The sequence below is a fragment of the Aedes albopictus genome, chromosome 1 (assembly GCF_035046485.1).
Source record: "Aedes albopictus strain Foshan chromosome 1, AalbF5, whole genome shotgun sequence".
NCBI lineage: Eukaryota > Metazoa > Arthropoda > Insecta > Diptera > Culicidae > Aedes > Aedes albopictus.
This window is the reverse complement of record NC_085136.1, coordinates 255,558,171-255,570,387: the sequence shown is the minus strand read 5'-3', so window position 1 is coordinate 255,570,387 and position 12,217 is coordinate 255,558,171. Positions and strand designations below refer to the sequence as shown.

Genomic DNA, 12,217 nt, shown 5'->3' with positions numbered 1-12,217 from the left:
CTTAGTTTCTACTTGTTATGCGTTGAACCGGATGAAGAATCCTGTTCTTCTGGAACCGGTCCCGGGCCAACCGCTTCGAGTACCCCTAGATGCTGAGTACTCTAGGGTCCTCTTCAACCGTAAACAGTCATCGTGTACGTGGCTATCCCGGCTGTTTTGGTTATAGCTAGGGACAATGGAAATTCGCGATTTCGCGGAAGCCGCGAAATCCGCGATATTGGCTTTTGGTCGTGAAATGTGAGAAATCCCGCGAAATGCCGCGAATATTGACAAAATTGTGAAAATACCTTATAAATTTCCATCATTTTCAATTTTTAAAACATTACATAATTAACTAATATCTTTTGACAATGGTAAGTTATGTACGATTCTGTATCGCATAATACAAGTTTACTGTATTTTCAAAGCATGCTTCTTTTTTTATTTTTTGTCAAATTTGTTACTTATTCGATGAATTCATGATAAGACCTCTGAAAACCAAGTGAATTATTTATTTAGCATGCAAAATTAGAGTTTTCTTCAGCAAAACGGTCAAAAATATGGAACCGCGACAGTTCCGCGAAATAAACAATTGTAGTCCGCGAAATTTAAGAAATTTTGCCGCGAATTTCCATTGTCCCTAGTTATAGCCCTAATAGAGTCCACTATCAATCAGCCCGTCCGGAAACCGAACCGGTTGTCCGAGAGCACAGAGTCATCTGGTTTTCAGGCTCGACAGAACGATCCGCTACAACAGTTTCCCGGCGGTGACCAGAAAGCAGATAGGCCTGTAAGCCGACGAGTCACCAGGTAACTTCCTGCGTTTGGGCAATAGAACCAATCTTTGCCTTTTCCCCTTTTCCGGAAATTCGCCTCCGTCTAGGCACATCTGCATAGCCATTCTGAACATGCCAGGGCTAGCTTCGATGGCCGTCTTGATGGCTACTGTCGGGATACCGTCCGGACCCAGAGCCTTAAGGCAATTGTTCAACTTATGCAACTTCGCTATTGTGATGAACTCGTCGTTCGTCACCGGGGCGACCTCGCTATGGCCGGCCGGTTTGGTCATTTGGGGACGGGGGCCAATGTCTTGTATCATGGTGTGGGAAAAACGTTTCCACGATCTTCTGCAGAATCTCGGGTGAGCGTTCTGGAGGTATACTGACGCGCCTTTCGTTTTAGCCACGACTACTCTGTAGGCATCTCTCAAGGGCAGAGATTGACTCTCTGCCTGGCTGAAATTTTCGACGAACGCCCGCTTACGTGCCATAACCCTAGTCGTGCATTGGGGTCACTATGACCCAGACAGGCACGCTGAGCGTGCACTATTTATGCATGGTAAGAGTGAGATAATGCACGAAGAAGGTTGAACTCTCTATGCGGTGACAGTTTAGCCACCCTGTAAACCTCGCTACGTTCCGTTCTACCCTCATTGGAACGAGCTCTTTGCATCCTCTTCCTGGCTCTTACGCTCGAAGTTCTGCGATTTCTAGACACCATCTGTACATCGGTTTCCGTCAATTTCTGAGCATGGATCGCCTTCGCATTGCGGCGTCACACGCACGCCTTAGAGTTCCGACTAAATCCTCGCTGAACAGATCGTCGGTATTACCCGAGCAGAGGAGAATATCAAAATAATAACAACTGAATCACAAAACCTGTTCTTATATCTTGGTTTGTTATTTTTAACTTATTGAGGCATAACTTTTCCATAACAGGTTTTGTTGGGCAATCTTATTTTGTCATGATCCTGCTATTGGTATATTTTCTTTAAATAACATTTAATAAGATGTTTTGTTGTAGAACAAGTTCTGTTATTATTGTATTATTGAGAGTGCACCATTATTTGCTCATCGATAGCACAACAATAAAGGTTTGCAATCACAACTACACCATGCAAGATTTACAACAAAAGAAATGAAAAAGTTAGTGTCGGATCTCAGAATAAAACCTAAACGCAAGAAACGCACTTTTATACAAATCACTTTTATTTTCCGTTCTCTAACAGCGAGTCTAACAGTACTCCATCTTCTAATCCTCTACCATTCTCACTGTCCTCCGACGGCGACGCTGGCGGCGTTCACGTTGGATTCTCTCTGATAGGGGTGATCAATGTTGCTGCTCTTTCGCAAAGGGCGAATCCGATCCTGACATCCCCCCTCTACTTTAAACGTCGAAAACTGCGTCAGTATGGTAATCCTTGAGGTATGCTGGTTTGCGCGACATCCGCATTGATCGGCTTGTGCTCTGGTCCGCTTGTGTTTCCTGCGGTCCCGCTTCCTCTGATTCATTCGTGATGTCCATGTCCCGGAGTGGCAGCATGGCTGATTGATCCTTGAATGGAGGGTTTTCTGTCGTACTCATCGATGCTGGTAGGATTTTCAGATGTGCAACATTTCTGTTTAATACTCGACCCGAAGAATTCGATTGAACCGTTGCATCTGACCCCACAAGCTTGATCACTGCGTATTCCTCAGGCGCTAAAGTTGTCGACAGTTTATTGTCTTTAACTGTTCGTTTAACTACAACAGTATCTCCTTCTCTTATTTCTGTTGCCTTAGCGTGTCGCCTGCAGTTGGCATAATCCGCATACTTATCCTTTCTCGCTCTATCTCTATCCATTACTTCCTCCTCTTCCTTTGATGAAGCCTGCTCGCCAAAACATGGCAGCTTGTCTCTCAACAGACGCTTGAACATCAAAATAGAAGGAGCCACCCCAGTTGTGGCATGTGGAGTGGAATTGTACATAAGCAGAAACGACCTAAGATCCCACATCCAGTCGGTTGTATACCATTTCGCCGAAAACCATTTCGCGGAATTTTTTTTCGCGGTGTAACATTTCGCGGAATGAACCATTCCGCCGAATACCATTTCGCGGAACGACTTTTCGCGGAATGTACTGTTTCGCGGAATACCATTTCGCGGAATTTATTATTTTGCAAATAATACTAGAATAACAAATTATTTTCACTGCTGAACTTTACTGGCCCCATCAGAGATTCATGTACCTTAGCTCTGTGATTGTACTAATTAATTTTAACCCTCGAGTGATCCCGCTATCGTATTGTGTACAACACGTTGAAAAAATCTCGCTTTTTGTACTCAGCATTAGCGTGGTACTGACGGTGGTAGCCAACCGCGCGAGTTACGGAAAGTTAAATCTGAGATCAATTGAATAAAAATTTACCTTCTTTGATTCGTAGGCTGTTCTCAAGAATTCTGAACGTCAGGCCAAAGGTCATTAGGCCAATTGCCATTAGGTCGAATGGAAATATTAGGCGTAATAATCGTTGTCACATAAATTGTACCTTCAAGGGCTTATATTGCAAACTCCCTCAGAGATTCTTCCTTCTTTCAAACAAGGCTGTTCTTTCCAGTAACATTATAGTTTGACTACCAAATTTTTCATTTGCCTTCCTTCCATCAAAGCCCGGTCATGTGTTGGACAGCTTGTGACGATCAAATTGATAACATTATAAAGATTTCACCTTCTTATGATAATAGGCTGTTCTTACAAGTAACATAGTTCAAAAAATTGGCTAACGACCAAACTGTTAATCAAATGATGATTTTTTCTTCTATCAAGAATGGGCTGTTCTTTAGAGTAACACTGTTGGTGAATTTTTGAATGGCCAGGCTGCTGACCCTACCTTCAGAGATTTATCCTTCTCCAAATCAAGGACGTTTTTTGAGTTGTACTGTTACGTTATTTATTGGTAGTCTACTGCTAACTCCGTAGGAAATTTGTCATTTTCAAATACCTTTTGCTGGTGACCAAACTGATATCTACATCTAACCTTCTTTTAAGAATAAGTTGTGTACTTATAAGTTGCAGTGCTACAGTGTTATTTGGGTGACCCAGCAACTTACTCATTCTCATGAGATTTTTCTTTTTTATAGTAATGGGCAGATTTTTCGAACCAATTAGTCTAACATCTATTCAGCCCAGTGATTAATCACCTAACGTCAATTCAGGCTAATGCCCCAGCATTACTTCTTCACATCAAAGATTGTGCTTTCATAAATATCATGCATTATACTTATTTTAGAATAACAGCTGCTAAATTAATATTATCAGAGAATTTCCCTTCTTTCATACATAGGCTGTTCTTTCAAAGTATACCGTCAAACGGGGTTACTTGCAACAGCGGTGTAACTTGCAACACGATGACATACACTAAATGTGAAGCATTTTCTAATAATAATAAAAACTAGAATGCCCTACTATTTCGGTTATAGAGATTATATGTATCAAAGATAGATTTAGTATAAAAATTAGCTTTGTTTCTTTGTTTATGGTTTAGCTACACTGTTAAAACGGATTGCTCATTTTATGCCATAAAAACAAGTATGAAAATCGTGCTTGACCTCTCCCTTATGGTAAGTGCGATAAGTCTGATGACCTTGATTGCAGTTAGGGTACCTAATAGTAAGCTTAGCTAAACGATAAAAGTTTGATAAACTTATCGACTAAGTAATGCAAAAAATCATTATTATATTCGACAACCACTATGGGGTAACTTGCAACAGTTGAATTTGACGAAACCTTCTATTATGTATCTTCATTTCATGATATACTTGACAGAAATAACCGAAATGGATCATTTATTGATTACGTAACGCGTTCATTTTCAAATGACAATTCATTTTTTACATTTTTTTGCACGTGACCTTCAAACATTGTTAGGAAATACCACATTTTGAAGTTTCATTCATGTTTCATCATGTTAAAAGTTATGAACGCTGTAAAGCAATCACCAATATCAATTCTGAACCTAGATGGAGTAAATTATTTCAGTTTAATACCCAAATTAGCGAGTTTGACATTTACAAAGTAGAATAGGTGTGTTTCAATCATGTTAATTTAGCTGAAATTGCCAAACACCATTTCAAACTGAAAACTACTTGAAGATGACTCACTCTACCTTTTCAAGAAATGACAATAATCATTGTTGACACTTTGCAATGAGTGCTAAATCACGAGAATCATATATATTTTGTGTTTGAGGGACGTGAGACTTGTTGTTAAACGATATAGGGTATTGGTTCCCTTATTAAGCATGTGGCTCCCATTTTCATCCCACGGAAAACAAAGGATTGAAGCGCTGTTTGTTTTGTTTCTTATTTTTATATTTTTTGTTAGAAGTGAGCACCCATGAAAACAAAAAGAACGGAGTCAATCGGTGCCGTAATCGCTTGTTTTATAATAGGATGAAAATGGGAGCATGAGATTACTGATGGCACACAGACCCTACTCTCGCTTGCAATAAGTATCAATCCTTTCATGAAAAAATATATGTCAATTGATTAGTGTACATCTTTTCATGGTATGTTTCATGCATAACATCAAAAATTTACAATACGACTAAATACTAGAATGTTAGTGCTGTTTAATGATAGCTAACTTAGCTTCATGTCCTATGTTGCAAGTTACCCCACAGATGGGGAAACTTGCAACAAGCATGTATTTCGCACCTACTGATTAGGTGGCAACGTATTTTGGTAAACCAAGTGCTGCATAGTATTCTACTCGGGGTAATTAGCGTACATGATGCTTCACAGGATGTTTCAAATGTTTAGATTTTCAATGATATTGCTTCAAAGTCGAAAAGTGTTGCAAGTTACCCCATTTGACGGTACTCTTACAAACATTGAATTGTTAATGTCAGACATTCCATACTTCATTTGCTGTTTTGAGTTTTTGATCATAAATATTTTCATGATGTAGTCTCTCCATCAGTTAATTTTTTCTCTCTTATTAACGTTTTTCCGCGAAACGGTACATTCCGCCAAATGGTTTTCGGTGAAACGGTGCATTCCTCGAAATGGTTCATTCCGCCAAATGTCATTCCGCGAAATGTTACACCGCAATAAGGAATTCCGCGAAATGGTTTTCGGCGAAATGTTATACAATCATCCAGTCTGCGCTCGACGATTGCTGGCTTATTTTCAGATGTTTCAAAATCGTCTTGTTCGCTCGCTCGACTTCGCCGTTTGCTTGCGGCCAATACGGTGTTGTTTTCCGTAGAATAATACCGTATTCATCACAATATGCTCGCATTTCCTCACTTACAAACTGAGGTCCATTATCAGACCTGATAGATTCAGGAATCCCAAACCTACTAAACGTTTCGTGAAGTGCCTGAACTGTACGCCTTGCCGTTATTTGCTTCATGACAATAGCCTCAGTAAATCTACTGAAGTAGTCCACCATCACAAAAAGCGTGTGTCCCGTGGGTAGCGGACCCATGAAGTCAACCGCTATGTCGGTCCATGGCTTATCAGGCATCGTTGTACTTCTCACTGGCTCCGGTGGACCCAAGGAAGATACTAGGATGCAGTCCTTACATTTCTTCACATTCATCTCAACCTGTTTGTCCATCGCTGGCCACCAGACCTTCGTGCGAAGACGACGCTTCATTGCGGCCATTCCCGGATGCGCTTCGTGTGCCACCGCCAGCACTCGTTCACGTAACTTCGTAGGAACTACCAGTCGATTGCCTCTTAACAGAACCCCTTCTGCACTGCAAAGCTCGTCCACATAAGGTTTGTACTCCTTGAACATGCAATCCATTATACCGGACCGAAGACATTCCATTATCTGCGTAAGTTCTTCATCTTTTGTCGTTTCTTCCTTGATTTCCTGCAACGTGATCGCTTTTGGAATAGACTGTGCTACAATGCTTTGAATGCACTTTTCTCCCTTTTCATCAAAAGGTTCTGGTGGTAATTCGCAAAGCCGCGAGAAGACGTCTGCTAGATTAGCAGATCCTGGAATATACTCAACATCGTAAGTGTAGTTCTGCAGCTTGAGAACCCACCTCTCGATCCGAGCGCAAGGGCGAGACTTGGGGTTGAACAGGAATTTCAGCGCTTTGCAGTCGGTCTACAACGTGAATTTTATTCCAAGCAGATATAAGCGAAACTTTTCTACGCCCCAAACAAGCGACAAAGCTTCCCGCTCTGTTTGGAAGTACTTCTTTTCCAGCTCCGTGAGTGCTTTGCTGGCGTAAGCAATCACACGACTTCTTCCCTGTGAATCTTCCTGTAGGAGTACAGCACCCAACCCCGTTGGACTTGCATCTGTCATTAACTTGGTTCGATCCTTGGGGTTGAAGAATCCGAGATGATGTATTTTGAAAATATCCGACTTGATGGACTGGAATACGGAGCTTTCTGTCGTAGTCCATCTGAATTGTACCCCTGATCGAAGTAAATGTCTGAGTGGTTCAGTTTTAGACGCGAGGTTTGGAATGAACTTGCCAACATAACAAATCAATCCGAGGAAACTTCGAAGTTCTGAAACATTTTGCGGCTCCCGAAATTTCTGGATGACGGACAGTCTGCTCTCAGTTGGGCGAACTCCTGCGGATGAAAGCTGGTGACCCAGGAATTCCAGGCTTTCAACTCCATAGATGCACTTTTTTTTCGTTAAGAAGAATATCGTATTCCGAAAAACGCTTCAGCAACGCTGCGAGTCTTCTATCATGCTCGGTCTTATTTGAGCCAAACACAATAGCGTCATCGAGGTATACAATAACTCCATCGAGACCAGCTGTTATAGTTTCCATTGTTTTCTGAAATAGCTCAGGTGCACAGCTGACCCCGAACATTAGACGTTTGTACCTACACATTTTAAGAGAAACAATTCAATAAGGTCTTATCTTTGGAAATTCAAGTTTATTCAACAAAACAAAAGAAAATCAATATGTTCTTATCTACCTGTAGAGACCATACTTGGTGATGAAAGTCGTTATGGGTCTTGATCTTTCGGACAACTCGACCTGATGGTACGCTTCCTTAATGTCCAGTTTCGAAAAGAGCACTGCGCCGGAGACCGATGACAAGAGCTCATCCACTAACGGTAAGGGATGAGTTTCACGGAGCACTGCTTGATTGGCCCGACGCATGTCAATGCACAGTCGGACTTCTCCAGAATCCTTGAGGACGGGTACTACTGGCGACACCCACGGTGACGGACCTAGAGCCCGCTCGATAATATCTAGCTCAAGAAGTGATCGCAACTTCTCTTCGATCTTTTCTTCCATCGCAATCGGTGGTCGTCTATACGCTTGTTGTACTGGTTGCACTTCTTGGTTGATAGGTATTTCAACCTTCACTTCCCGAACCTTCGGAAAGGGAATACGGCGCTTGGTTTCGATCGCTTCAATGTCGTATCCAACCTTGAGAACCTGCAGATCCTTGGCGGTGCGATCACCCAACAAGCAGCGTTGACCGTTTTCGACGACATAAAACTTTGCTTCGACTTTGTTGTTTACTGCCTTAATCTCTGCTTGGAACATTCCCGCCATCTTCAATGGTTCTCCGGCTCCATACGCGATCAGCGACCTGTCAATTTTAGTTGTGGCATTCATCACCTTTACTCCAGCCTCCTTCATTTGGTCCCAGATATTCCTTGTTATAATGTTGGCATCCGCGCCAGAATCAATCGTCATCGGTATGTCAACTCCTCCAACCTTGAACGTGAAAACGTTCCGACCCATCGCGTAGAATACGAAATCTGTGCTTTGACCTTCCTCGGTTTCTTCCTGAATCGCCCGGATACGTTTGACCTTTGGTTCTGAAATACTGTCGATGGGCCGGCGTTCGAATCCCTGCCTTGTACCATAACATCTCTTCGCCCAGTGTCCTTGTTTCCCACAAGCCGCGCATTTTGTTTCTTTCGCCGGGCAATCGTTGCTTCCCTGCACGTGTCCACGGCGTCCACATCCGTAGCAAGTGAAGCGATTATTCGGCTGTTGACCAAGCTGTGTACGATTCTGGTTTCCTGGAGAAATGTATGCCCTACGTTTCTGGAAAGGACGAAACGGTGGTTTTGCAACAGCGTTCACTTCGAATTCCGGCCTGCTTTGGATGTTGGGTTTCGACAATTTTATCGATTGGTCCTGCGATTCGGCCAAACTTGATCCCAACGCGATAATCTCTTCAAGTGACCGGTCTTTCTGCAGAAGTCTTGTTCTTAACTCCTGTGACTTGCAGCCTTGTGTGATGCGGTCGGCAATCAACTCATCTGTTACACATGCGTCGTAATTGCATCTAGCAATCTGCTTCCGCAACCGCAAAACAAAATCCGCAAATCTTTCTTCCGGTTGTTGAACAATCTGATGGAAGATATGCCGCTCATACGTCTTACGGCGAAATGGCTCAAAATAGTCATCCAGGCATTTGATGGCCACATCATAGTACGGTGGGTCGACAGGCACATGAGGTACTTGATTTGTCCCAGGCAAATGCCGTAGCAGTTCTTGAAGGGCCGGACCGCCAAGGTAGGCCAACTGGGCCCGTTTGTCCCGCTGTGCCTCGATATTATGTGCCAGGAAAAAACACTCCAAGTCACTTTTCCACGTTTCCCACAAAGCTGGAAGACTGCTAGCTTCCGCTGTAACGTCAAATGGTTTAATACGACTATATGACGACATCCTGTGAAACAAATTTGATTTATCCAAAAGAATGTTTGCTTAATAACTTTTTTCTATACCTTGTGAGTTTATTTTATCCCAATGTTGTTCATGCAATATAACTAAGAAATAGCGGCTATATTATAATGCTCAAACGTAAATATACATATATATTTATAAAGAAATAAATCACCTCTTATTATGTTTAGTTTCATTTATTTTTTTTTCTCAGTACCCCAATTTGTTCAGTTCATGTGTTACTATTGTCGGGCCGCCACCAAACCGGACTTCGCACAATCAAGTCGCGACGCGACCCAACTCGCGACGTTTTTTAATCATGTCAAATGTAGTGCGCATCCTTCCCGTTGTTGTCAGCAACACAGCGCACTAGATGCGAAACAGTTGCGACACTTGTGGACCAAAAAAATTGCAATTTTTGATTGAATGTCGGTCTTGATTCCAACCGGATAGACAATATTAATATCCAACCAAAAAAACATTAAAAAATCACCAATAACGGTCTGCTCTGCTCATACGCATACACTATCAACATCCCAAGGTACTCAACCATTTTCTCTTATGATACACAACCAATTGCTCATATAGCACATAGCCAATATTCGTCGAGGTGCACAACTAAGAGCTTGTATCTCTCGTGGTACACAACCAATTGCTTTTATGGTACACAACCAGTATATCTCATGGAACATAATCGTCAATTCTTATGGTACACAACCAATAGTTCTTCTGGTACACAACCAATCTCTCATGGTACAAAACCAATTACTTTTATCACAGACAAACAGACGTCTTACTCTACTCACTTTCCATCGTTTACCTTTTTAACAGATTATTCAAATATTCCGTAGTTCGCAAATCGCTCGCTCATGGCGTGACGATGAATTTTATCGTATTTTGTTTCAAGTGATACGTCTGTTTGTCTGTGCTTTTATGGTACACAACCAATATCTCTGATAGAACTCAATTACTAACCAGTCTTTCAAGATCATCCTTCTACTCCATGATTCAAACAAGCATGCTTTGAAATGATCCCTAATACCAGGATCGTTTCAAATCATGAGTTTTTCCAATCCCAGCGTGCGGGATTTGTGCATGGGATTCAATCCCAAGATACGTTGCATTTAGTTTGGCAGAAAATCGTCGCTTCGGGTATCTGTTCTCCTTACCACTGTTACGGGTGAAATGCTAAATAGTAGCAACACATGCCGTATATGCCAACAATATGTGAGGGGTATAAACGGGATGATTATGTTAAATTTTATAGACAATCTTCGTTTCTAGAGGTTAGCTTTCATCGTCTTTAAGGGGTCATTAGACTGTTTGTCATAATGACAAATATTTGCCATTGTACTCCGACATTCATCCGAAATTGCCATGATTCACGTTGTGTTGGTCATTTGTTGGGCTTGTTTGGCCAAATATTTGTCACGTCTAATGGGACCTTAATGGGTGAACTGTGTAAACGCATTTTTCTTTAATTCAAGTGTGATAAAAAAGGGTGCGTAAACTCCTCGGGCCCCTCTCAAAAGCACCACCTCTGGAAGAGACTGCCGTTTAAGGTTTCGCCAATGTAAAGCCCGTAGCTTCCACGAAGGTAAGCCCAATTCCTTGGGTTGGTGTCCAACTTTGCGAGCCGGCCGCAAAACCACAAACCACCACAAACATCGGAAAAAGCAACAGGAAAGGTCTGCGTAAAAATTATAAATCAATTCTGCCATTTTCGTTCAAAATCCATAATGTAAAAATTTGAAAATCTGTCAGAAATCTGGAAGAGCTCAACTTTCGGCCGTCCCGAATCGTTACAGTGAACGTGCCCCTGACATGATCAAAAAGCAAATTGCTTCTTGTGTAATCTGTCAAAGGCAAATTTTCAACGAAATATCTATGATAACGCGATGCGTTTCCGCTTCTGTGGGAATCATTCAAGGATTGAATCATGGGATTCAATCCTCCCATACATGAGGCAAGATTCAATGCATGCCTGGATTGAAACAAAATGAGCGCATCGAACTGATCATGATCCTGTGGTTTTGAATCTCAGCAGCTCTAGGAGTGAGATTTTTTGAAGACTGATTGATAACAATATGGATGCAAAATGAGTTATAATATCAGAATCATAATTTCAATATTAATTTTGTTTATGAGTTATGGTGGATCATGGTTGTTCACTTTTTTATTTCCAAAATAGAACACACAGAAATTCTACACTGAATTGCATCGAACTAGATAGAAATAAAAATTACAAGTAATTCTTAGTTCCGTGTCAAAAGTTCTGCTTAACCGATTCATAGACACCGATGATTTGGCTCTAGACTCCAAACATGACTTTTTGTATGGAAATCAGCAAATGCTAACTGTCAGGAGCGGATTCGCCCTTTGCGAAAGAGCAGCAACACTGATCACCCCTATCAGAGAGAATCCAACGTGAACGCCGCCAGCGTCGCCGTCGGAGGACAGTGAGAATGGTAGAGGATTAGAAGATGGAGTACTGTTAGACTCGCTGTTAGAGAACGGAAAATAAAAGTGATTTGTATAAAAGTGCGTTTCTTGCGTTTAGGTTTTATTCTGAGATCCGACAAACTTGGCGACGAGGATCAAATAACAAGTGCAGTGACGATTGTGAAAGGGAATTTGCGGGCAGTAAAATCGGGTTGGGAAATCGGCGGCAAGTGGAAAAAAAAGACGCGTTCCGATTGGCAGGGCGGAGACCCGCAGCAGTACGAGAGGTTAGGTCAGCCGTGAATGAAATGTAAGTACGAAGAGAAAAGAAAAAGAGAAACAGAGCGAAAAGAAAACAG

At 41.9% G+C, this 12,217-nt stretch overlaps 1 protein-coding gene across 1 annotated transcript; it reads right to left on the bottom strand.

Moving 5' to 3' along the window:
• Nucleotides 1-2,145: 2,145 nt before the first annotated feature.
• On the bottom strand, nucleotides 2,146-9,419 carry LOC134291548 (uncharacterized protein K02A2.6-like). The gene is made up of 4 exons (XM_062859468.1): nucleotides 7,702-9,419; nucleotides 6,923-7,169; nucleotides 6,103-6,865; nucleotides 2,146-2,348 (listed from the first exon to the last, which is right to left on the bottom strand). Exons 1-4 carry the CDS (start codon nucleotides 9,417-9,419, stop codon nucleotides 2,146-2,148), a joined length of 2,931 nt encoding a protein of 976 aa, XP_062715452.1.
• Nucleotides 9,420-12,217: the final 2,798 nt, after the last annotated feature.

What these genes read in the sequence shown, in the direction of transcription:
- LOC134291548 (XM_062859468.1), bottom strand. Translation starts at nt 9,419, where the DNA reads ATGTCGTCATATAGTCGTATTAAACCATTTGACGTTACAGCGGAAGCT. An exon ending in AGCGGGAAGCTTTGTCGCTT is followed by an intron (nt 6,866 to 6,922) that starts GTTTGGGGCGTA and finishes TTCACGTTGTAG; the next exon opens with ACCGACTGCAAAGCGCTGAA. An exon ending in GGCACTTCACGAAACGTTTA is followed by an intron (nt 2,349 to 6,102) that starts GTAGGTTTGGGA and finishes AAATCCTACCAG; the next exon opens with CATCGATGAGTACGACAGAA.